This window comes from Nelumbo lutea, chromosome 1 (genome assembly GCF_056320005.1).
Source record: "Nelumbo lutea isolate HS-2025 chromosome 1, American lotus-T2T, whole genome shotgun sequence".
NCBI classification, from domain to species: Eukaryota; Viridiplantae; Streptophyta; class Magnoliopsida; order Proteales; family Nelumbonaceae; genus Nelumbo; species Nelumbo lutea.
Genome location: NC_142684.1, coordinates 180,047,636 through 180,074,831, shown reverse-complemented (window position 1 = coordinate 180,074,831; position 27,196 = coordinate 180,047,636). Strand labels below are relative to the sequence as shown.

The following is a 27,196-nucleotide window of genomic DNA, read 5'->3' as shown; positions in this document are numbered from 1 at the left end:
GATATTAAGCTTTTCCCTAGATTCTATGTACTACTATTACAAATGATCACTTCATTAATTCTTGTCCCTCTTTACAAATATCAACTGCAGATTTGAATTCTTCTCTGCTAAGGTAATCTATTCTAAGCCCTTTTTAGCCGATCCAATGTGATGCTGGCGCTAGACCAGAAAAAATTGGTTCAAATTGATTTTGTAACCAAATATAGCCTTAGAATTAGATGTTTATCTACATTAAGTGTCAACTAGATTTTGTGCTACAACCAAACAAACATCCCTTGGAAGATCTGTTTGGAATGAAATCATGAAATTTCAATTGGGCTGAGAGGGATGCCAGCAGAAATCTGTTGAGATAAATTACAATATAAAATTGGGCTCACTCCAATCCTAGAAACCAGGGTATATTCAAGATGATTTATTAGGATTTTAAGAATAACTAGGTTTTTCTGCTAATATATAACTATTATTACAGACTTTACAGTATTATAACTAAAATAAAAACAACTGTAGGATGGCGTAACAAGACTGCTGAACTATAATAGTAATAGAAAAAAAATATATTAATTGGGACAAAAAGTCTTTTTCATCACCATGGAAACTTGTATTTGGGAGTCCAATTCATTGTCAAACTAGAATTGTGAAACGAGGAAAATGAAGAGGATTTTTTCTAAAGGATTTTGGCTTCAATTTCCTCAAGACTAAGACCCTTCGTTTCTGGTACAATGAAGAATATAAAGAGAAGAGACAACACAGATATCACTCCAAATACAACAAATAGCATTCCCGCTCCAATCAATGACTGCAATCAAAATCCAAAAACAATAAACGGCTTAAGTGCAGTCATTTATAATGAGAAACAAAGAGAACAGAATCAAGTTTGAAATAAGAAAGGTGAATAGCAGTAACTGAAAACATATAGGTTATTGGATACCCAACCCAGTTCTTATTACCTTCCCATGTGCTATGAACGCATTCATTAATATGAACTTTTTTCCACACCATAATGAAAATCTCAATGTAATAATGAAACAGGTTGGAAATTTTGAGAGAATGACAATAGATAAAACGTAGAGAAAATCCTCCTTTTAAAATTCATAATTAATAGGACAGACATTAGTTAAAATACAGATAGTTGAAGTCATTAAGTCAAACTGTTACACTGAAGGTCCTATGCAGGCAACCGGGATTTTAAAAACACCTAATTTTTGCTGAGAGAGAAATGTAATGCCTGCTACAGGGGGTAATCTATCAATCAGAAACCAACAAGCTGAGATAAATGCCTAGTAGATTTCTTTGACCTAGCTAATATCAAACTAATCAGAACGAAGAAATAGCAAGTAAATAGCAGCATTCTGTTTTCAATTTTACTGCTGGGAAAATAAGATGAACACTACTCCCTTCCGGTACTAAAAGTTGCCAATCAATCGATCAAGCATTGGTTATATGACATACTACCAAAAAGAAGAATTCTCTAATACAAGCATGGCTTAACTCTATCTTGAAAAAATAACATGTTTCTAGAACTCCAAATTCTATCTTAAAGATTTTCCTGCAAAATCAATCTCCTATTAGTGACAATGAGGAGGTGGAAAAAAACACCAACTGTTTTTCCTACAGAACCAATTGTTCACTACCCACAACCATGGCTACAAGGATATATCATACAAAGGTGCCAACTGGCTTAGTTGGAATCTCTGGATGTGGTTTGCTTGGACAACTCCCCATCTGATTTCAAAATTTGGATGCCCAACTCTTTGTGTCTTTTCCTGCTCCTCTTTTTTCAAGGTTCTGTCCCATTCCCATTCTCTTGGTTCCCAATCTTTTCCTTCCAAGGAAGTTTGGCATACTCTGGTTCCTCCAAAGTTATGGCTTTTTGTTGGAAGTTGTTTCATGAAAAAAATCAATACTTGTGATGTTCTTCAAAGAGAAGAGCAAACTGGCGCCTGTCTCCTCATTGGTGTGTTCTTTGTAATGCATTAATACATGTGGGGAATCTTTATACCACCTACTATTACTAATTTCTTGCTCTTTTGCTTTGCATTTGAAAAAGGTTTTCGACATCAAATGCTCATTCAGCCCAAATTTCTTACCTTTGATAAGGAAAAGAGGAACAAAGGCATCTATTATTTTGACAATTTGGGAAGAAAGAAAATATGGGATTCTTCAAAGGCAAGGTTAGGGGAGTAGAAGAAATTGTTGAACTTAACATAGTGAAGGTAGTCAATTGGGTAAAGACTTTTGGCAATTTTTGCCTCATTTTCAATGGATGAAGTGGTTAGAGGGTGGTGGTGAATAGTCATCAACTTCAAAGACGTTACAACAGATGCAACAGTCTCCTACTAGACAAGATTGTTTGAAGTTAAACTTTGATGGCTATTGGGGAGTAACTAGAGATGATAATGAGGTTACTCTAGCTTTATATTCAGGGCCATTAGGACAAGGAAATTCGGTGAAACCTGAACTGATGGAAATACTGCAAGGCTTAAGAATATGCAAGCAGCTGAGTTTAAGAAACATCATGACGGACAGAGATTCAAAGATGGTGGTGGGCTGGTTGAACAAAACTCTCAAGGTCCATGGCAGCACAAGTCCCATTTGAAAGATATAAAAAATAAAAAATAAGGTTACTAGGGCAGCCAACCTGAACTGGTTGAACAAAGCATTTAAATGCATTCTTTTACTGTTCAAAGGGCACTAGGGCAGCCAATGTTTTCGCTGATGCCTTGGCAAAGTAAGGTGTGACCAGAGAGAATCTGTTATGGGCTCAGCTGTAACATAAAAAATAAGGGTGAGGGTGGATGGGTGAACTACCTAAATGAGGTTTTTATACATTTGTAAATAACTCTTTTCTTTTAATCAATAAAATCCTGATCTGTTATCCAAAAAAGGCTCAGTCGGTAAGGTCTCCATCTGCAGAGACTTGGGATCAAATCTCGCCTTTACCAGGGTGGGGTGTGGAGGTTGGTCTATCCCCTGTTCTGTAGCTGATGCAGCATGGTCAAAACCCAAGTATGCAACTTGAGAACAGTTCGATATGTAATAGCATGTTGAGAAAGAAGGTAGAGGGCCGAGACACACAGCCTTGAATTAGTGTATTTGGAGTCTCACCTTAGAACTCTAATTCCATATTGGAGTCACACCAATCAGTTATAGGAATCATACCTATAATAAAATGATAGAATCACACCACCAAGGCACAAAGTGCTCAAAGAATATGCTCAATCCATTCACTGCTGAAAACAGATTAATACATCCCTTTGTATGGGAAAGCTTTATACCTTTTTCCTTACTTGACCCAATTAGAACACCTTTTTTTTTTCAAATAGTAATGCATGAATAGTGGGTATTAAGCAGAGATTGGGTTCTCGGTTTCTAAACCAGGGTGTGCGGCTTTATATTTACATAACTACAACTACATATTTAAATGCATAATATATGAAACAGGATAGAGTGGAATGGTGAAACAAGATTAATGTAGATAGTTGGAGTAAGGCTTTGTTGAGCTTCTTACTTGAGTATTCATATATTAATATAGCACCATTATTGCTGCTGATAAAAACAACTATGCATGATGTGTTAGCAAGAAAGACTTAAAATGTATCATTCAGAAAAAGATAGTCCTAAGACAAAGTGGAACATTCAAATTTAAATACAGCAGCTTATCGGAAATAGTAAAGAATGACTTTATCTGAATGGTTCTAACCAAATTGGCTCATTTTTAATCCATTCAAATCCCAGAAGATGGACAATTAATCAGATGATGACCAATATATATAATTCATGGATGGTCATATAGTTCTAGGTTTTCTTCATTAGTATTTTAAAAAACATACGAGGTCTATGACTTGAAGTGAGGCTCAAGGAAAACAACTCAAGACCTTCATGCTCATGCCTGAAAGTATAAAGAACATTTGTCACATCTTGAAATGCCCTATTTGTGTTTTTGTATACATATTTGCATCAATGCATGTATATGTGCTTGTCATTATGCTTTAACATATTTAAAGCCATTGGAACAATAACCAAAAAGAAGCCACTGTGAATCTGTGATGTATTCTTTAAATAGTTATTGAATGGTTTGTAAGAATGAAAATATTTCCTCTAATTCTAATATTCTCAAATCATTTGATTATATTGTCATTTATTCATTTATATGATTCTTCCAACATAAATATATACTATGCTTATGCATAATTTTGTACTTTTCCTCATTTTAGTAGGTGTTTTTCTTTAAAACATTGTTAACCACGAAGCTAAGCATCATGGCCCAAGGCTTATGCCTCACACATCTAAGTGCATCACCTCACATCTCCGCATTTTTAAACGTTTTGCTTCCACCATAAAATCTGATAATAGAAAAAGTTATTGATGATTATGTAGTGGTGTTAAGTCTCAACGATTGTACCTGATTGCATTGGAAATCAGGGAAGTAAGGCATTTTGGCACATAGCACAATGCAAAATTGTTTATTGTAGTTTTAAACACATAAGTTCCATTAGGCAACACTAGGTACCACATAAGACAACCAAAGTGGAAACACCCCCTGTTGAGGGGAACACCAAAACGAAGCTTCCCCCAACACTCCCATGCACATAACTCTATGCAAAACATGGTATATTTATTTGAAGTTGTATCTGCCTAACCAACATAATCTTGGAAGGTAAGGTCAAAATTCCTACATGGCTTACATGGAGTCTAAATGGGAACACAACACCAATATTCCAAACACCGCCAAAGCATTTTCCTTAGAAATTTACTGATGGCACCCCTAAGAATTAATAACAGGAAAATGGAATTTGTCAAGGAGATAGATACCTCTAGTGGAGAAAATGCAAATGTTACAAGCGCATTTGAGGCAAAATTAACAAGCACTGCAATACTTAGTCCTCTCCCTCTCAGGCGTAGAGGGAAAATCTCTGAAATCATCAGCCAACCAATGGGACCAAATGATAACTGCATAAACCAGTCCCGATAAGAAAGCCGCATTGGCATGTGATACAAATACAACAAATAACTTGCATTCACTGCTTATCACACTCCAAATATACAACTACCAAATCATAAATCCTAATATGGTCAGCCCAGAACTGGCAGGCATAGTACCTTAGAAGTAATTAACAATCACTGTTCTAAAGCAGATCCTAATCTAGAACTATTGCACCAGAAAAGGAAATAATATGAAGACTGGAATGAAAGAGAAACCTCTCATACCTGGTAACACCCAACATACAACAGTAGTGCAACTACAGCTACAAATGGTGCATTGTTTAAGAAAGTATAATATGCTGCCAGCAGGAACAAAGAGATGACCTGACATAGGAGAAGTGAATATTGAGAATGAAGTATATGAATGCCATGCAATTAAAATAATCATCAGAAACATTACTCCTCAAAAGCACCCCAGTTAATAGAATGAGAGATTTGACTGCTTTTTTTCTAAGCACTGTTTTGAAGCACTCCCAAATACAATCAATACGTTTGATTTTCAAGAAGGCAAAGAAATTTGAGAACATGGCCTTGCAACTCCAGACATTCTGGAGGTAAAGACCTCTTGATGAAATCATAAGAGCTGCTTTTGAACTTGAGGTATCACCAAAATGGACCTAATAGTTGTTGTTGAGTTATAATCCTTTTCTTCATTGATAACTGAAACTTTATTAGTTAGGAACTTAGGATGAAAGAATGGAATACATGTACATAGGTTCTTGAGGTATCTCATCAAGAAAAGAACAACACTTTTATGTCCTTATCCCCAAGAAATTTGGGGCTTTAAATTTTAGGCCACAGTTTAGTTGGTAGTGTGTACAAGATCATCTCCAAAGTTCCACCTTTTAGAATCAAGGAAATTCTGAACTTGGAATTGCCATGAACTGGTGTCAGGAAGTCATGCTTCAGTGGGAGATAGAAAAGCTGGATTTGGGGTATGTTTCTTGTGCCCACTTCTCATTTCGTGGCAGTGACTTCCTGATAAGTTTCTTTTAGACTGAAACAGGTTTAAATATAGGTGTAATGTGGGCTGTGCCAGGCCAACATGACCTACTTTTGCCATGCCGCCAATCAGCCATACAAATAGGATTGGTTTTTTAAGGGCTTTAAAGAAGGTACAGGCAAAGCAGTTGCCTTGCACCTTCAGTTTTTTGACAACATTATCATCTTTTGTGATTCATCAGTGACAGGAAGATGTAAGGAATTTGAGAATTATTATCAGATGCTTTGAATGAATATCAAGTTGTACATTAACTTTAGCAAGTTACCATAGGTATCAATCTTAGGGGTAGGGGGATTAAGAAGAATATAAGAAGCATGGAATTTGATACCTTGAAATGACCCAAGTATCTAAGGCCTAAATTAAAATTTCAAATGTGGTGACTGAGAGACCTACAAAGCTCGTGAATTTGGGGGAAATGTTCTAAATCTCCTGGGGAACAATTATCTTGATTAGATTTCTGATTTACCAAACTACTTTTTTTCTCAATCTTTGAGGCCCACATGAAGGTATTAAGAATTTCATGTTTGAGGTTGGTAATTCCTATAAGAAACACCTTCAGAAGATCATTTGTAAAGGAAAAGGGGACTGTATTTAGACATTGGTACTGAGAGATTCTAATTTGACAGTTTAGTTTTTCCTCGTTATAATTTTCCAATCTACTTCTTTCAATCTTTAAGTCCCCTAAATGGAGAAGGATTTAAACATTTCTTTTTAGAGCCTAGTGATCTTTTAAAAAATACCTCAGCAATTAGGAGACTATTTGTAAAATAAATTACCACAGTTTGGACATTGGCAGGGTGAAGGATGGTACCCATCTATCCCCAGCATTTGTTTTGAAGGTTCCTTAATAGTTTCAGATTCCGCAGGACTCAGCAACCAGAAGTAAATAAACTAATGTAGAAGCCTACTCGAAGGCTCACTAGGATCTGTCCTCACAAATCTATTAATGAAATATTTTCTTCTTTTTCATTATATATGAATTGATCTCTAGGAAATACTAGGTTCTAGGAAGATCAAAGGTGGTGAAGGGGTGCTGCTTCTTTAGAGATTCTTGAGGATGGTTCCACTCAGTTGAAGTCACTGAGAGCTGCAAAGCAAATCATGATTGACAATGATGGGATCATAAAGAGAGGCTTTTCTTTATATATGTTTGATCAGGAGGTTTTCTGATGATTGCCAAAGCTCGTCAAGGTGAAGACATGGGTTCAGGTAAGGCGGCCTTCCCTTCACTCTCCTGGGGTCAGAAATCTAGAAAGAGAGCTCTAGTTTTTCACGCTTTTTTTTTTGGATATTGAGGCTATTGAGATACTCAGGCTTGGCTAAAGGACTTTCAATAGTTATCAACCCACTTTTAGAGGTTGATGTCATCAGTCAAACTAGTTCAAATCCCTAGAGGTTGCACTTGCTGGCGGGTAAGGGTCATAGGAGTGCCTCTCCATGCATGGTGCATAACCACATTTGTTAAGATTGAGAATGCCAGGTGGATACATCAAAGTGGATAAGGAAAACCTAAGCTAGGTATTTTCTGGAATTGGTAATGTTGCTGATTTGCAGTAGTTCTCTGTCTGACATCACAAAGTTTTTGGATCTGGCGGTGAAAGGGAAGAAGTGCATCCTTCAAATTGTAGTTGAAAGGGGCAGTGGTTTTAAGATCTTGTCATCACGACAGAAGGAACAGCATAGCCTCCATTGCTACAAGCTGGAGGGTAAAGACATCAATTCAGTGGAAAGGAGTTGCAAACCCAATATAGCTGGTTGTGAGGCACCTACATTGTTTACCATGGATCCTCCAGTGAGGACATAGCCAGTGGAAAAAAGAAGGAATGGTGAGTGATGGATGACTAAAAATCCAAATTCTGATATGGGTTATGTCAGGTTGTTGAAGTTTTGCAATCTGGAAGCTTCCAACTGCATTTTAAAGAGAGATTGGAATTTTATGATGCTAGGCCCACTGTCATGGACTGGGGGGGGGACCAATTTTGGTTGTATTTTGAAATAGAAATGCATAGGAATTGGGACCATTTAAATGTGTTTATTAGCCCATGGGCCTTGAAGGCATAATATACTCTTGAGAAAAATATGCAGAGTATCAAGGGCATGAAAGGGATCTTAAAAATGACAGCACTTCAAGTTTATGAGACAATCAAAGAAAAGGATGCCATTCTTGGAGTTCAAATCAGCCCCCCACAACGTCCCACAGCACATCACCGCCATGTATTGGGAACATCTCCCGATGATGACATCATCATTTCTGGTATTATCATCAGGAGATGTTCCCGATGCACGCAAGAGATGTGCTGTGGGACGTTGTGGGGGGCTGATTACGAGTCCCATTCTTGTTATTGGTTCTATCATCAGGGTTGGCAGAATCTTCCCCTCAGCCGCCGAGGATGGGAGATGGAAGTTGCAATCACATAGCGGATTCCAGGGCTTTGGTCTCATTTATCTTGTTAAAAGCTGTTATTTATCTAAGTATAGTACCGCAGGGGTACTATTGTATTTTTACCCTTTTGTTTTTTAGTTGCTATCACCCTAGTATATATAACAAATAGCTGGCGCCGCCAGCATGCTTTTGAGCTCTCAAATCTTTCTCCTCTCTTCTTTTCTCCTACACTGCACTGATAACATCTCTCTCTCTCTCCCCCTCTCTCTAATAGGCTGTCTTTGGTGGATCTAATGGAAATGATTGTGAAACAATCTTGTACTGCCCCTAGGGAGTTGTCAACACCTTTTTTGTCGTTTAGTTCCACTGGATGAGGTCATTGTTTGGATGATAGGAGAATGGTGAGAAGTTGTGCAAAGGTTGTGATTCAGAAGAGACGGGCTTAGGAGTGTCCAATACTTGAAAAATACAAGACTTTTTCAGTCTTGTAAGGGGAGTCAGTAGAAACTGATGGTAGTGCCCTTGGGACCTCAAAAGAGGCAATGAAGGTTCTTCTTGGGTACGATGAACTTAGGGAAGACATAACATGTTATAACAGATTAGAGGAATAAAATTTGTAAGTCATTATCCATTGATCAAGTGATTGCTAATGAGGTTGAAGTGGCCAAGTAGTTAAGGTCTTTTGGGGGGAAGGAGTTCAGCCAATCACCCACATATAAGCATATGGAAATAAAAGAGAAGAGGCCAAAGAAAAAGAGCAGGGTGAGTCAAATATCAAGAATTTAGATCCTAATTCAGCTGGTAGTTTTCAAGTCGAGGTATCAATTGGTGAGAGACAGATGTATGCAACCATGCACTTACAGAGGCTGTTTCCAAAATTTAAATCCTGATCGCCCAGATCGCGATGGAGCAACCCAAACGATGTGCCAAGGTCCATCCTCATTGGCGGGAGCCTTGTGCACTGGGCTGTCCTTTAGGTATCAATTGGTGAGGCTAGTGATTCTGGTGTTTCCAAGTAGGAGAAACCATTCATGGCCAAAGGAAGGTGAAAAATAAAGAAATTGTGTTACTTAGGGGCATTGTTTGATCATGCAAGTCTGTGACAGGAAATAGTAAGAGCACAAGGGATCATGCAAGTCTGTTGAAACATCTAAACGAAAGTACAAAACCCAACAACCTTCGGCCTTAGGAAGACATACTTGGTCCCAACTTACAAGGTGAACTTTTTTCTCCTCATCCCAACCCCTCCAAAGGAAGCATCTCTGAATCTGCTCCAATCTTTTAGCAACTTTGTTAGGGATGGGGAAGAGAGAAAGGAAGTAAGTAGGTAAATTGGAAAGTGTGTTATTTATCTGAATAACCCTACCCCCAAATGAGAGAGATCTTGCCTTCCAGGAAGCCAATTTCCTTTCCATTCTTTCAATAACTGGATCCCAAATCAAGCAGGTAAGACAATTTGCCCCCAAGGGCAGCCCCAAATATTTCACCAAGAGTAATTCAGTCTGACAAGCCAGAACCTCCGCGCAATCAACTATGTTGGAGATCACCTCAAATATTTGTTCCCAAGGGCAGCCCCAAATATTTGTTCCAGTTGACTTTCAGCACAAAGATCACCTCAAACCAGGTTAATATCCCAAGGACAATATCTAATTGGGAAGGAGAGGCATCCACAAAGCATAAAGTATTATCTGCAAATTGGAGAATATTGATCTTTTCCCCTTCAGGAGAGAATGCAAAGCTTTCCCAATCACTAGATTCAACAGCCTTTTTACAAAACAAAGTGAGAATTTCCATAACAAAAATAAAGAGCAAGGGGGATAAGGGGTCACCTTGTCTTAGACCCCTAGAACTGTCAAAAAACCCCACTGACTGACCATTAATCAAAACTGAGAATTTGGATGTGGATACACAAACTTTTATCCAGTTTCCCCATTTCTTCCCAAACTTCATATGCTGCAACACCAAATCAATACACCTCCAATTGACATAGTCATAGGCTTTCTCAATGTCCAGTTTGCAAATCAAACCAGGGGTACCCTCTCTTCTTCTTAAGTGAATCAGCTCATTAGCAATAAGAACAGAATCAAGCATCTGCCTCCCCAAAACAAAAACACTTTGATTGTATGAAATAGCATTCCCTAACACCCCTTTCATTCTCTCGGCTAACACTTAAGAAAAGATCTTATAAAAACTGTGCAAGAGACTGATTGGCTTGAAATCTTTAACACTAACCACCCCTTCAATTTTTGGAATGAGGGTGATAAAGGTAGCATTTAAACTTCTTTGAAGGGAAGCATTACCATAGAACGCCTGAAATACATTCAAAATATTTTGCTTCACAAAATCCCAGCATTTGACATAAAAGAGGTTGGTAAGACCATCCGGCCCTGGCGACTTATCAACCACCAACATAGTAATGGCAGCTTTAATTTCCTCCTAGAAATCTGATCTTCACTCAACTGTTTAAAAGGAAGGTCTCTAGGAAAGGGTCTGAAGGACAAAATCTCTTTATAAAGGTTTTTATAAAAGTTAGTTGCCACTACCTTCATATTTGCATCAGATTCCCCCAATCTACCTTCCCACTCCAGCTTAATGATTGAAGAAACTCTTGATCTGGCGTTTGCCATTCTATGAAAAAAGAGAGTGTTTTTATCCCCCTATTTTAATCAGGCCACTTTAGCTCTTTGTCTCCACTTGATTTCTTCTTTTACTGCCAATTTATCATACTTGATTTTTGCTTGAGATCTCTTCATTCTGCTTTCCTCAGATAAAGGACCTACCCCTTCTGCCGAATCAATTTCCATAGTGAGACTCAACAAAGCTCTTTTTCAGTTTCAGAATTCAAATTATTCTCCACTTTCCAGACTGGTAAATTATTCTCCATATCAAGATTAAGAATCACTTTAGCCATTCTTTGTCAATCACTAGACACCCCCCCATTCTGATATCCCAGACTTGTTTAAGACTACTTTCTTCTCTACCACTTCTTAGGAGGTGGAAGATAATGTAGATATGTCCATAAGAATCTTTTCTGGAGTATTAAAAGCTTCTATTGATTTTTTGCCACTCATTGGGATTTGACGAGAGTGCCAGTTACTGTGAGTTCTTTGTCAGAATGGTTACTTGTTGTGCAGCATTGTCTCTCTCCTTCCTCTCAAGGAACCCAACGCCTTTAAGAACTGGAGACTAACCATGGTGATGAGACATTCTGAATTATTCTAGATAAATCTGTTGTAGGCACTGGATTAGATCTGATGTTTTGGTCTTATGTCAGAGGATGAAACTATGTTCTTCTTAGGTCTTGAGCAAGTCAGGATGGAGGTGATATTTATTCACATTTCAGAGGAATCCCTACATCAGATAATGTATTGCTTTAAAACTTGCTAGAGGAGTGATATTTATTCAGGGAATGCTTTTTTGGTGCTTTTGCATTTTGTTGCCTTATTAAGACTTTAGAGTCCACTCTCAAGTTTGTAGGGAGGTGTTTCTATTCTCCTTTATCCTTCTTCCTTTAATAAGGTTCACCTTACCAAACAAAAAAAAATGCCACAACTTAAATATGTCAATACTGAATAACATTTTTCCAAAACATCTTTAAAGGTTTAATATTTTAAAACAGAATATGAGATCCCCTTGCAAGTAAATAGGAACTTACAATGCCACTGACGCCCCCAAGTAGTAGAGGTCTTCTGCCAAGTTTATCAACAACAAGAACAGCTATTCCAGTCATAATCAACTAAAAAAGGAAAAAATAAGTCAGACCTTTGGAATGCAAATAAAACATCAAGTCCCATCTTTTTTCACCTTGAGAAGATACAAAACTTAATGTATTAAAAAAAGAAAAAATAGCAAGATGAATTAAGGAAAGCCTTTGAATCTTGTAAACACATAAGAAAGAAACTACTACTTCATGTCTCTAGATGATGTTTTGCATATACCATTCAGGAGGATTTTGCATGACTTGTTAGATGGAAGGACAAATAGATTCATACAACAAATCAATTTGAAATTTTTCAAAGCATTTCCTCTGGTACTGATATTATTAAATTTGTTAAATGTGAACCCTGCAAAGCCATGTTTTCTTCTATTTCAGTATTTGATGAAAGGAATTTATGCATTCCATTAGAAAAATAGTACCTAGCCAACTTTGTAGGATAACAGGTATATTGCTTAGAGTATACAAGGAAAATTTTGACTGTCCAATAAACTTTTGAACTAGGTATTCATACATAACTCTTAGTTTAGGAAATTCATATGGTTGGCATATTCATCAATGTTGAAAAAATAGGTTTATTATTAAAATTCTAAGTGGTCAATGTTAGACTGGCATATAAATGTAGAAATTGACATAAAATATAATGTATCTCTAGAAAAGGTCCAATGGCCTCTTTTTTCTTAATGAACTGATCTAATTTTATTGCCACAAGGAGTAAAAGAACAAAGACCAAGTAAAAGCAAAGTCAAAACAGCTTTTCATGAAAAGAAAGAATAACTACATTTTCACTAATCTGTCCTTTCAAGTTCTAATAATACTGTCTTTTCTGGTTTCTTTCCTTCTACAACAACTTTGAATTTATACAATTAACAAGTTAACTATGGACCCAGCATGATTCCTTAAGTTCATAAAAAAGTAGGAAAGAAAAGCCTTGTATCCTAAAAAAGAACATTGATATTTCAAAGTTAGCTTCCATAGAAAGTAAAAACAACAAGCTAAAACAAAATCCAACACCTATAGCATCATAGAAAATCCTTTTACACATCTAACTGGTGCTTGTAGCATTATATTTATATGGAAATTTTCAATGATGTAATAATTCAAATGGCCTTTATCCTTTTTAAATTTTACAATGATAAATGAATCTTTTTGAATATTAGGAAACATTCCAAGTACTCCATAATCTCTACAATGTTTTCACAAGGAATGTGCAATATGCTCCTCCTTTAAGTACCAAGAATTTCCACCAAACCAACTTTTAAGACTTGTTTGAGCTTTTGTCTGTGAAGAAGTCAACTTCAACCCAAAGAAATCAGCAGATAAACTCTATAAAACTCTAGCACTTGCATATTCAACATAAGGGATTAAAAAAATCATAAACTAATGAGGAAAGAACCATGTGTAAGAGTAACCTCTTTGACCTTACCTTTAACAAACCAAGAAGAATTGAGACCCGTGTAGCATCAGATGCTGCAGAAAACCCTGCACTCTGTTAAACCAAGTTGGATAAGAATAAAAATACACACCTACTAGGCTATGATATGTAGTCACTACTAGTGTTCAATTTATAAACCAAAGTCAAAAAGTGCACCTTAAGAATTGTTGCAGCATAGTACAGCACACTTGGTTGCCCTGTGATCTGCCAACCATCAAGTTAGTAACATAAGAGAAATACCAAAGGATACTTAACTATGCTACACTTATAGAACCTTGCAAAATGACAATACCTGCTGAAACAAGACCAAACCTGCACCAATAATAAGGGCTTTCAAGCATTTCCCTTGGAAAATCTCCATTAGAGAAGACTCTTTTTCCTGATCATTGTAAGAAAGCTCAACCAGAATTTCATCTACTTGCTCTGGGGCTGAATTGCCAATAGCTTGCCCCCTCAGCCGGCACAAGCAAGATATTGCTCTTTCTTTTAAATCTTGCATGTTTCCTTTCCCTTGGATGGCACATAAAAGGAGCCATCGAGGTGATGGTGGTAACCACCACACTCCAATCCCCATAATCACTGATAAAGGGACACTAGTTCCATACATATAGCGCCATCCCCCAACTAGGTCAATTTCAAGACAGCCAACCGTATAACCTAACTGCAGGAGAAGTCTAGGCAGTCAGTAATTGAAAGATTGACAGTAACTATAAAAACAGGTTAATATAGTATCTAGCCCAACATGGTACAATATCACTTGATATCATGAGAATTAGATGAGGGCTACCACATGAAACACACAGTAACAAACACATGAAGTATGAGAAATTTGTTCTTTTGGATCCATTATATGATGTCGTGCATAGCTGACTCAATACTTCCCTCAAAATATAACCAAAGTATAAACTTGAGCACTTACAAGCATTCCTAGAACTATAAAGAACTCTTTAAGAGAAATGAGCCGGCCTCGTATTTGAGTTGGAGCAGTCTCAGCAATGTACATCGGGGCAGCATGCATCGCCTAAAAGAGTTAAATCCAAAAATTACATATCTTTAAAATTTTATAGGGAAAAAGAAAATGGAAGAAGAAAGAAAATTAAATAAAGCATGACTTTTATACATGCATGACCAGATTGTGAATTAGTATAATGTTGGATATTAGAGTTCCCTCCATGTCTTTTCATTTGTTTGTTCTGTTTCTTTTTTTTTTTTTTTTTTTTGGGGGGGGGGGGGGGGAGGAAGGGGGAAATAAGAATAATGGAAACGATGTACCATTTTTCACTAAGACCCTCCACACCCTATCAGAAGGTGCATCATATCTCCCCTCTTTAGCCTTCTTTTCCCCTCCTTTTGGAAACACAACTCCATAACACTGGTTTAGAATACACAGAAACACATGTATGTTTTTCTTAATCTGGCCATTAGGGAAGTTTGCTATATGATCTCCCATGTGGAAGAATCATGCATGTAATCCAGACCTATCACTGGATTAGGGATCCTCTGTATCAACACCTCCTCCCCGAACTCCACATCAGCCTTATAGTCTACCTTGTACTAGAATTCTTCCCATCTTAAACAAGCCATTCAACTCTGAAATATTTTAATTTAGAACATACTCCTATGGAAGATTTTTTATGTATAACTGGAATAATCTTATTGTCAGAAAAGATAATAGAAGGCTACAAGATAGATTGTGCCAACACCCCAAAGTTACATTAGGAAGCCAATCTCTCTTCCTTACACAAACCTTCTTATATTTATAACAAAAGATTCTCTTGCTTCCAATGGGTGGACCCCATTACATTTGATCCCTGTTGCCCCTTAGTTGTTATGGGCCCAGGAATAGGATCTCGTCATAGGTCGGTCCACGGGAAAACCTCCTGTTTTCCCTTGTCCCTTCTTGATGAACCTATCTTGGTGCCTTTGGTGATTTGTTCAAGAGATCACCAACTCTCCTAACTCACTTCTTTAACTGAATATTCGATATCTTTATTGACTGATAGCAGCTCCTTAAATAGGAGATTACAAGAGTCCTAATCTTAGGGAGACTCCTTGCTGATTGGGGAGACTCCCAGTTCTATCTTGCTAAGGATCAGATAAGCTAGTCCTAATCTGATAATCTACTAACAAGATAAGATAAGCTAATCCTAATCTGATAATCTACTAACAAGATAAGATAAGAGCAATAGAATAAGATAAGAACAAGCAAGATGACAAATCTAATCTGGATGAGATTGTTGTTGCCGAACTGGGTAGGATGAGAATCATTGGATCACTGCTGCTGCTGGCGGAGGGTCAGGTTCCTATTGCTGCCGGCGGCGATGGTACGTCTTCCCGAGGAATGCGTCCATAACATTACTCCCCTCCTGGACTGCGAGCTTGTCCTCAAGCTCGATCTCTGGATATGTGGCGTGGAACTCTGCCAATGGGAGCCATGTGGCTTTGGCCGATGGTAAATTACACCATTCAACCAAGACTTTAACAGCAGCACCAACAAAGAGCTTAGCTGACTGATGGGGAAGCTCAGTACCAGTATCATTAGGAAACAAGTTGCATAAGATGTTCTGAGGTCCTTCTTGAGAGCCATCAATCCCAAATAGGGGGCCCCATGAGCCATAACCATTGTTAATGGCATCTGATATTCCAGCAACAACTCCAACCATGTTCAAGATAATCAGTGTTGTAGGAGGAATAAGAAGTGTAGTCCATTTGAAGAGGTACAGTTCACCAAACTCTGTATCATCTGCGGCCTTTGAAGTTACAGTGAAGTTGGTGTCAACTCCTGCAAGAACTTTAAGAAGGCCTTGGAAGACGGCAAAAAGATGAGCTGAGACACCTCCTATCACCCAGAATTGTCTATTGCACCACCAATCCTAAATGCTAACACCGCTCCATCGGAGCTCAAACACACCAGTGGCTATGATGGACAGGAAGAGGGCAATGAACCATATGCTAGCAAGATTATTCAGAGTGGGAATGATTAACTTTCCAATGAAAAGACAAACAGCAGGAATGATGCAGTAGGCAAGCAAAGGATGGAAGTTAAAGGGTAAACAATGGTGTTAGTATAGGTCAACCTCTCTAACCATTTTAGTTTTCCTCCATAGCCATACCATAGAGGGCAATGCCGACTAAGGAATATCTCAACTGATCCAAGAGCCCATCTGAGAATTTGGTGCAGACGATCTGAAAGATTTATAGGAGCTGAACCTTTAAATGCAGCTAGTTTAGGAACACAATACACTGACTTCCATCCTCTGCAGTGCATCTTGAACCCTGTCAATATGTCTTCTGTGACTAAGCCATAAATCCATCCAAGCTCTTTTCCCCATTCAGTTTTCTCTTCATAGCCACAGCTAATAACATGAATAGCCTCCTTAATGAGGGTTGTGATGTTGGTACCCTCAGGAAAACCACCTTCTTCCATAAGTGTTGAAGCAATGAAGACAGGTGATTGTCCAAACCTCTTCTCAAAGTTTTTCTGAGACATGAGAGATGATTTCTCTAGCTCATCGTATCCTTCAAGCCCTTCTTCAATCTCTTCAAGATCAAGGATAGGGGCAGAGCCTTTCTTGGAATAGTCCTTTGCCATCACTTTCATCTTCTTTTTGTCAAACCCTCCAAACAAACTTCTTTCTCCCTTCTTTGATTTCAACTTTTTCCTTGATCCACCATAACAACAGCAACACCAAGAAGGCCAGCAATCACAAGTCATCTTTGGTCTCTTTTCAGACACTGGTGGGTCATAGCCATACAATGCTTGCCTGTTCAAGACACAACCAGTTCCAACGTAGACTGGTCCTTGGATCCCATCCAAGCCTTTCTTGTTGATATCAAAGAACACTATATTGCGATTAGCGCATCTATCGTGGCGATCAATACCGTCGAACCTCTGTGGAAACTGGACATAACATAGCTTCTTTCCAAGCTGAGGATCCATCAGAAAGCACATGGCCTCCCTTACAGCCTTGCTGTAAATCACATAGAGTGGAGGTGGCAGTAATTCTGCTAAATTATGCTACTTTAATTTCTTTGTATGCAGAACCCCTAGTTGGTGTTGGACAAGCAAGGATGCTTTCTTCAGAGATTTCGGGAGACTTGAAAGGAACTTCTTTCGGTGTGCAATGGTCTCCATAAGGCTTTTCTTGTGTTGCTCCAGTTTCTCAAGAAGTTTGCAGAGTTCTTTTCGCCAGAAAAGCTCAAAATTAAGCCGCCTTAGCATCAGGTCATGTGCACTGTCTTTTGATAGTACAGATCCTGTAATATCTTGAGGGGCTAAACTGAAAAACTCTTCCTCAAGCACTAGTTCAATATTTGGATACTTTGACTTGAAATCTTTGCGCACCTTTATGGCTTTCCCAAAATGAATTTTCTCATACATCAAATTGTGAAGCTGCAATGTAGTGAAATCAACTGGTGCCTTAGCATGTTCTGTTTCTGCTTTAACATGATCCTCTTCTAGCAATATAGAATGATTTACCTTATCCCGGTCATCTGTCCGTTGATTCCGAAAAAACTGCTCACAGTGATACAGCCAGCCTAAGGGGTCTCCGTTGCCGTTGTACGACGGGAATTCCAGCTTGCTGTACTTGGGGATGACTACGGCTACCGGGGCGATGACCTGCTGTTCGCCGGACGACTCCGTCAAGTCTGGTCGGTGGCTGTTTGTGGTTACAGCCCCTTCTGGATCCCTCTCCTTGTTAGAGAAATATGATTCCAGCAAGCATCGCAGCTCCCGGACATCGTCTTTGACCTCACGAACCTCCACGCGGGTTTCCACGAGCCTATGCTCCAGTTTGTGGACCTTGGATGATAGCTGCTCCAGATCTCCCATGACGGTAGGCTCTGATACCAAGTTGTTATGGGCCCAGGAATAGGATCTCGTCACAGGTCGGTCCATGGGGAAAACCTCCTGTTTTCCCTTGTCCCTTCTTGATGAACCTATCTTGGTGCCTTTGGTGATTTGTTCAAGAGATCACCAACTCTCCTAACTCACTTCTTTAACTGAATATTGGATATCTTTATTGACTGATAGCAACTCCTTAAATAGGAGATTACAAGAGTCCTAATCTTAGGGAGACTCCTTGCTGATTAGGGAGACTCCCAGTTCTATCTTGCTAAGGATCAGATAAGCTAGTCCTAATCTGATAATCTACTAACAAGATAAGATAAGCTAATCCTAATCTGATAATCTACTAACAAGATAAGATAAGAACAATAGAATAAGATAAGAACAAGCAATATGACTAATCTAATCTGGATGAGACTGTTGTTGCGGAGGGTCAGGTTCCTGTTGCTGCCGGCAGCGATGGTACGTCTTCCCGAGGAATGCGTCCATAACACCCTTCTCTTGCTAGAACATCTGGCATATCATTTTCTGTTTTTCCTATCCACTTCTCTCATAGTGTGCCTATTAGCACCAAGGTCCTTGGCTATTTAGCTCCCTTTCTTAGGCCTATAGCACTAAGAAAAGGTTTATTTTGGCTACATGGGAAAGCATTTTAAGCTGAAATTCTCCCCATAGAGTGTCTAGAGGCCCTGTTGAGCTCCCAGCTAAATTTCCACAAAGAAGGTCTGTGGGTTGTTTAGACTCTTTGAGTAAATCTGATAAGAAAAATCATATTGCTTTTACTAATGTGGCAGTTATCTTTGCTTTGAAAAACAAAATCATACATATTAGCATTTGGCAAACACCCACTAAATAAATACATAATACATTGACTCTTGGTTTTTCTCTAGGAAATGTAATTATTAACACTTTTACATCATCTTCCAGCATTATAGCAAACTGTAAACCTTCACACTACATCTCATATACATGCATTGTGACTTGTGTATATTCTTCTGTCCATGTTTCCATTTGACATTGCACAAGGAAGGGTTGGTGGAGAAAGGAAGAACTGTTTGTGTATAAGGAAATGGAGAGAAATTAAATATAAATGATATTCTGTTGAAGAAAAAACAGCATAAAATAAATTACCAGCCCAATTCCTATGCCAAATATGAAGCGTCCAATCACCATAACAGGGAAGTCAGGTGTCAGTGCTGTCACTAGAGCTCCAACAAGATAGAGGAGAGCGGACAGCATCAACTCCCTTCGTCTTCCTTCAATTGAAAATATCCACTCTCAAATTTTAGCAAGTAAAATTTACAATAACATGAAATATAATCCTATGCTCCAAAAGTTGAGAATGCAAACCTAGAAAGTCAGCAACAGTAAAAGCCAAAACAGAACCAATCAAGGCCCCATACAACGAACCACTGACCTATAAACAATTTCATAATGCGAAAAAAGCAACAACAAAAACAGGAAAACAAATATATATTCAGAAAGGAATTGAACCATACTAATGCATGTTCATTATGTGAATGTCAAGCAATTATAAGCAACAATGAGATATTAACTCACAATGAGTCCAATTTCCACTGAAGACAAGTTATACCATGTGATCCCACTTAATGTGGATGACTGCCAAAAAAGAAAAATATCAATTTATCAGAATAATGACATCATGAAGCTTAATCTAGGATTCCACAGATCGCATTTGTGGAATTACACAATATGACCTGGAAATTTATTTTTATCTAGCTTACTTGCCATCATTATTTTCATTTTATTTGAACCTATCCAGTTAGAATAACAGATATTTAAAAGGAAATGAAAAAGTTGGCGATAAAGAACAAGCATCCATAGCAAGGATTTGTATCTTACTGAGAAAGACTAAATTTATGCAATACGCACTGTGACACAAGTAAACCAATCATGCCGATCAATTGTTATAAACAGTAGCAGAACTGGAATCACCTATTGCCTCTTATGAACAAAACCATGTTCGAGTATTTCATAGTAGTTTACCAGTTCTTCATAACTTCAGCACTAAACCACTTCAGTTCTGCAAATAAAAAAATCATCCTGTGTGCTCTATTCAAGCATTTGGTTTCTTAGGAAACAAAATACACTTAGTTCTTGTACATGCTTGAAACAAATGCAAGACCACTGTCCACTGGTGCCAATGTGGGAAGTATGCAGGATATTTAGCAAATAGAAACCACAATTTCAAAGGATCACCTAAAAGCCTACCACCAAACTCCAAAAAGTTTGAGATCCCATGAAGGCCCTCTAACCAAAAAGAAGACAGAGATAACCAATTTTTTCCTATCAAAAGGCCTTGAGACCAATGGGACCCCCAAGAACCTTAAATGCAAGCTGCAAACCAGAGCTCAAGAAAACCACTGTAAACCACACCAGATAAATCCAAAAGAATTCCAGTCACCCAGAATCATAGCATATCCACTAATAAAGGCCTTTCAACTGTACATGGAGGTCCTTCAGGCACACTAGGAGAGAAAATTTTTGGTTCATTTTGTCGATTTTAACCAAACAATGCTCACCCCTAATAATGGTATCTTAACTTTTAATTCAACAACACTAGGAGAGAAAAATGCTTCATATGACCACCCTGTTCTCCCTGGACAGGTTATGCCCTGTTTTAAAGGATAGCTGACCCCCCTTACCACCCACCCTCTATCCTAATCCAGCACTGGGAAATATCAGCTCCACAGGGCTCCCCCTACTCCAAATGGTTAAGGAACAACCTCATAGAAACCCCCACCCCCATCCCAATAAATTTTATTAACCATATCTAAGAAATAATTCATCAAAAAAAAAAACCATTTCTAAGAAATAGTACAGAAGGAAGAGACATGGACCACCTGATGACTACAAGTGATACACTGAGGAAGAGAGTTATGAACAAGAATGAAAAAAGGAATAATAATGAACTTGCTTTCTTCATATCAGTACACATATTAACTATATATAATATATTTCTACAGGTTGGCAGAATATAGCTTTCTCTTCAAAACAATGACCTATGGTTTTGGACTTGGCAGACCTAGATCACCCTCTTTTAAACTCCATCAAACTTTACTTTGATGGGTGTAGTCTTGGAAAACCTGGAAGGTTTGGTACTGGAGATTTTTAAGGAATCATCAAGGAGGAATTTTGGCAATACATTCAGGATTTATAGGTTTCAACGACTATAAAAGCTTAACTCCTATCTCTTTTATAGGGGCTTCAATTGGGCCTATCCCATAGGGTAACATCTTATAAGTTGAAGGCGATTCATAGGTAATTACAGGATAGCTGTAGGAATGTCGACAAGGACCATGGCAGCTACATCACTTTATCTAGAAGGAAAGATAATTAGACGATAGTTTAAACACATCGTTGGACCAAAAATCAATGAACTCATTAGCTGATTCACTTTCTATGTAGGTAGCCAGTAGAAAAGAATTGTATCGGAGACCTACCTAGTTAGAAATGCTGCTGTACTGCTTTTGAGAACGAGTTCACATCTGCGCCCCACAAGGGGACACCCCACAACGTCCCACAGAACATTCCCGCCATGTATTGGGAACATCTCCCGGTGATGACATCATCGATTTTGGTCTATCATTGGGAGATGTTCGAAATAGACGGGCGGGGATGTGCTGTGGGACGTTGTGGGGCACAGATATGAACTCTTTGAGAACATGTGTAGGGGGAAGTAACACGTCGTAAAATTTTTGGCGTAGTGAGGCAATAAGGGTTGATTTTGAGAAAAATCTTTGTCTAGCAGAGATCATCACACATATTCCTTTGCTTGGACACCTCAACTTAATCAATGGAAATAATTTACTGCAGACTTGCAAGACCTGACTCAAAATAATCAATACACTGACCACTGATGTTAGAAATATATCACCTAACAGTTACTTAACCCCATCCTTTTTCCCATGGTTGTCAGTTCAACTTAAATATTTCCTTCGGTTCCAGACTGGATTCAAGTCTAGTTAGAATATTGTCTATGTTTCTTTTTAGTTAGCAAATGCAATAACAAGTAGAACAGATGGTCTAAATTCTAACTATTATATGTAAATTTCCTCTCCAAGCCATATAAATTAATAATAGCATTTAGGTTAGTAGAAGAAGCAGTGGATGTTAAAATTCAGTTAATTGAATGGCCTAGGAGTCATGGCTAACAGTGAAGGTTACAAGATCACACTTAAGAAAGAACAAACAGGCAAGTAATAACAATAACCAAAGCCAAAGAAAGTATAGGAACCACATCCCAAGGTGCAAAAATAGGGAGTTGTGGCTTGTGGGAACTGGGAAGGTTAATGGAAGTGCAAGACAGAAAACTGTAACCAAATTAAGCTTGACCCTGCAATCACATGTTCATCACCCACAGAGTTCTACCTATCTAGGCATACCCTAGAGCCACAATCTCATGAGCAATGATGCAGTTTGATGTGTATCCTCTAATGTTGAACAGGACATTCCTCAATACTAATACAACACAATAATACATAACCACCAAAAGATTGGCAGGTCCAATCCCTTCAAAGAGAAACCTAGAAAGTGTAAATGTAAGTTAACATTTAACACAAACATGGCTCTAAGAATCAAGAGAGGAAATAAGACAAGTACATGAAAAAAATTAAGAGATTAAAAAATCCTAAAAGCAATTAGAAGAACATCTTCTAACTATTTACTATGAGTAGAAAGCCTGGAGCTAGAACACTCACTTGAGTTAGTTGAGTTTGTTAGCACAAGGTGGTTCGTTTTAGAACCAATCACAAAGTGGTTAGGTTCACCGTCTTATAATCTTAAACCAGGTACATGAACACACTGAGCAACAGTTTCTAATCTGATCTGAACAAGCAAAGCCAGCAGGAACAATATTTCACATCATAACAATCTCCAGACTATCAATATTTTGTATCATGAAATTTTATGCAGATATATGCATATTTGTGTCTGTATACATTGTCCAGTGTATAAATTCAAGTAAAATCATACCTCGAGAGAAATTGTAGCACCAGATGTGGCACCAATGTCATATCCATACAGCAGTCCTCCAAGTGCTGGGAATAGAAACCTACAGCTCAGCAAGTTGCTCATTATTTCATATATAGAAATTAGAAAAGCTAAGCTGAACAGGCAATATACACAAATTTAACTACTTCAACATGAACACTATCAAAATAAAGCGTTGGCCATGTTCAATGATGTGAAGCAAGAAAAAGAAGCCACAAACACACATCTATATTGAACAGGAAAATCATTCATTTCAGTAGCAGACAGCCAGACATGGGTGTCACTAGAGTCTCATACCTAGTTGGACATTACATATGCAACTTGATTCCATTCACAGAAGGTGTGCACTCTGAAACCATACAGATGACATGGTTCAAGAAAATGTTCTAAAAGCTTAACAAAGATGTAACTCTCCAGGTTTGGAAATCACTAATCAGCAGTTTTTCCATTGAGATCAAACTGACTGAGTGACTAATAAAAAAGAAAATAACATTGATAAACGGGGAAAATAAAATTAAGATAAACAAACATATAAATCCAAAACATTATTGTGCAATAAAAATGCAAATTTTTAACCATTTCAAAATACGCATGCACAGGTAAGTGGTTTTGACCAATTCCAAGTTTGACCAAAAAATATCCATCAGGTTGGCATACCATCTTGGCTACTATTTCACAACTCAGCTGTTTCATCGGGTCCAGTCTGATTTTCAAAATTACAGTTCAGGATTTGGTTAACAGTCTGAAGAGTATGGATCAGGATTTTTCAAATAACCTGAACAGTTAGGCCACCCAGCTCAATCTGAATTTCGAAATGATGGTAGGAAATGATACATACACTGATACACATATACATGGCCATTTATCTTAAAAATGAAGTGATATGCAAAAGTAATGGATTTGGTGCAGTCTCTCTTAAACAGTTGCTGACGATGCATAGAATCAGTGTGATTAAAAGAAACCACCATTTCTTTGGAAATCATTGTCTGGAAAAGTAACAAATTATCAACAGTTCATAGAAACACAACTATTTTTTAAAGAAAAGAAAAATATTGTATTTCTAATAAAGTCTCCAGCATCTACTCCTATTATTGAGCAAGGAATGGAGAATGCAGATAAAGGGACAAAAATGCCAAACCTAATGCTACCAATGCAAGAAATAACTTGTTCAAGAGAGAAAATGGCAAGCATGCACGTATAGTTTCCCATCCAATTCTAACAATTTCATATCTTTTCTCTCTGTCATCTCATCTAGAAGATACCATTACCCAATGTTAGTCATAGTTATCTGGAGTGTTGGGAGTGGTAAACTGGGCACGGTCCTAACCTTAGGTTTGTTTTTAACACAAGGTGGCCTCTCTCTGACTAGAAGATAATCTACTTATAATTGGGTAAGAGGATATTTATCTTGGCATCAGCATCCCAAAACATTTTTTCAATCTTATTTTATCGGTCATAACAATTCCGAAGCATAACCATTGAGTTACATATGCAAGTAATTGTCAAGATATTATGACAAGGCCATAGTAAATTAAACTTAATATACAATCTCAGTCTATATACACATGCAGCTTTCTTACGGAATAAATTGTGCGATCACTGAACAAAAGAGAAGAAGTAGTTCCGAAATACTCACGGCAAGATTATTGCCCAAACAGAATAGTTCTTGTAATACTCGTCCCGCCCAATAAGAGGCTCTCTTGCCTGGTAGATCTCTCCCGAAGACTTCCCAGCCTACTCAGTTTACGACAAGAAAAACTGCTCTTAATCGAAAAGGGCAAAATTAAGCTAATTCCAAATTCCGATTCAATCAAATTGCAATTAGATAAAGACCCAGAAAGAAAGAAAGAAAGAAACAGCAGATTTCAGCCTTGACAACCTTTCCAAAGAATGAAAGCCCGGGTTGCTCTGGGTCAGAGGCCTCCGAGGACGCCATTTTCCAACTTCAGAAACAGAACTCTGAGCACAACCAATAAGTAGGAAACAGAAACCCGGAGTAAGGGTTGTTGGGAGAGATAAACAGGGGGGGCGAATGAATTAAAGCACCAGAGCGGAGGTTGGCACAAGGAGGTAGTTGGAGTTGCAGAAATGGATGGATAATCACCTGCAGTTTTCTTCTCAAGAAAATTTCAGTGAAAACGACTTTTCCTGATTAAAATAACAACAATTAAGAACAATTTCTTCCTATAAAATAGCGGCCGCGGATCTAGCACGTCGTCACAGAAGAGCTGAGAGAGTTCTTGGGCAATCAATTGACTCAATTCTGACTTGGAATAAGAGTCTCTGGATTTGCAACCTACCACGCTACTCAAAAGACACCACAGCCGCACATCTGTGTCCACTTGGCTCGCTAAGCAACCCTCCACGTGGCATCTCCCTCTTAACACAGTTTTCTTTTTTTTTCATCTCTTCTGGGCAAATTTGCCACGTGGAGTTGATCTGCGTCTCAACAAAGTCCGCGTGGCGTCGCCCTTGTCAACATCATTTTACTTCTTTTCTCATCGCTTTTCTGGACTAAATGCCACGTGGAATTGACGATTGTGCGTCTATGTTCCCACTTCCCAACTAACAGTATCCCAAATTCCCAATCACGTTGAACCTTCGACAACGAAACAAGATTTTCTCGGGCATCCGTCCGGAACTCGCATCAACACCCCCACAGCCCACCCCAGCCGTATATCGGAAATAACTCCCCGTAATAAATACGAAAAATATTTCGATACACGCTGAGATATGCAAGTGGGGCGCCCGCGGTCTTGGATTTTCCGTCGTAACACATCTCCCGTGAATAATAATTCACATGGTACGATGCGCAAGTGAGGCGCCCTGTGTGAGAGCAGATCTGACCTCCTTCCGGTATCAGAAATGATGATATCATCATCGGACGTTGTGAGGGGCCTCATTTAGTTGGCTAACGACGGCCGGAGCATTCCAGCAACGGCAACGGATAGTCGTATACGCAAGTACGCAACCAACGAGAAAATGAGGTAAGGCACGTGGGCGCGTGCTAGTCCCAGCAAGGAACTCGTGGATATAAGAAGTTTATGCATATTAAGCTGTGTTTGGTGTATTTATCCCAATATCTCCTGTGGTCTATGTTTCTGGTTGCAGGCATGTATTACAGGTCAGACACAATCTGAGTTATGGGCAATTAATGCTACAAGTTTTGATTTTCATCTTTTGCAGCGTCCTCCATACCTACCATATAAAATCCAATGGCTGATAGGAGTTTTATAAAAATGTAAAGTGGTACGTATTAACAGAGATCAGAATGTATATATTGGCTCGCTCATAATAAGATATAGCAGCTGGCCCGCTTACAATGCCATGTACGTGTCACTGCTCAACCCGTGAAACATGGGGTTCGATTATGATATCGGAAAGATATGATATTAAAAAAAAAAAAAAAAACTTTTGATCAATCAAAAATCATCGATATGTTTTGATTGGTCAAAACTTTTTTGTAGCATCATATACTTTCTCTTTATGATTAGAAAAAAGTTTTAAGGTCGTTGTTTATTTAGTTGTAATGGTATTTACATGTAAAATATTTTGTACAATTTCTTTTTTGAAGTTTGTGACATTTCTTTGAAAATCCAGACAAAACATTATTGCTTTCATGACAGCTAGACAGGCACCATATAAGCTGAGTTGTAAAAAACATTTTAAAAACGATCAGTAAACGGAATCGTTCTGGCCATTGGTTTCTGGGTCGACAGTCCAATCGTTCGGTTTGAATGGACAGTACATTCTAATAAATAAATTAAAAAATACTAATTAAAAAAATGATCAAAACCGTTGAACGGGTTAATGAA

At 38.2% G+C, this 27,196-nt stretch overlaps 1 protein-coding gene across 2 annotated transcripts; it reads right to left on the bottom strand.

The window, feature by feature from the left end:
• Positions 1–526: 526 nt before the first annotated feature.
• LOC148879554 (D-xylose-proton symporter-like 2) lies at positions 527–25,832 on the bottom strand. Of its 2 annotated transcripts, XM_088961131.1 has the most exons (15): positions 25,486–25,832; positions 25,261–25,340; positions 25,018–25,115; positions 23,364–23,442; positions 19,929–19,988; positions 19,719–19,785; positions 19,500–19,624; positions 14,439–14,540; positions 13,812–14,180; positions 13,676–13,723; positions 13,511–13,573; positions 12,025–12,105; positions 5,209–5,307; positions 4,813–4,950; positions 527–796 (listed from the first exon to the last, which is right to left on the bottom strand). In XM_088961131.1, the coding sequence occupies exons 2-15, from the start codon at positions 25,315–25,317 to the stop codon at positions 665–667; spliced, it is 1,518 nt and encodes a 505-aa protein (XP_088817257.1). In that variant the 5' UTR covers positions 25,318–25,340; positions 25,486–25,832; the 3' UTR covers positions 527–664. The 2 variants fall into 2 exon arrangements, with proteins under 2 accessions (XP_088817257.1, XP_088817256.1); XM_088961130.1 differs by having other exon boundaries at positions 25,261–25,651.
• Between the last annotated feature and the right edge of the window lie 1,364 nt (positions 25,833–27,196).

Bases quoted from the DNA above. Each gene is read 5' to 3' on its own strand.
- LOC148879554 (XM_088961131.1), bottom strand. From the start codon at position 25,317: ATGGCGTCCTCGGAGGCCTCTGACCCAGAGCAACCCGGGCTTTCATTC. The intron at 25,116-25,260 runs GTTGTCAAGGCT...TAAACTGAGTAG, and splicing joins GGCTTTCATTCTTTGGAAAG to GCTGGGAAGTCTTCGGGAGA. The intron at 13,574-13,675 runs GTGCACTTTTTG...TTGGTTTAACAG, and splicing joins ATGCTGCAACAATTCTTAAG to AGTGCAGGGTTTTCTGCAGC.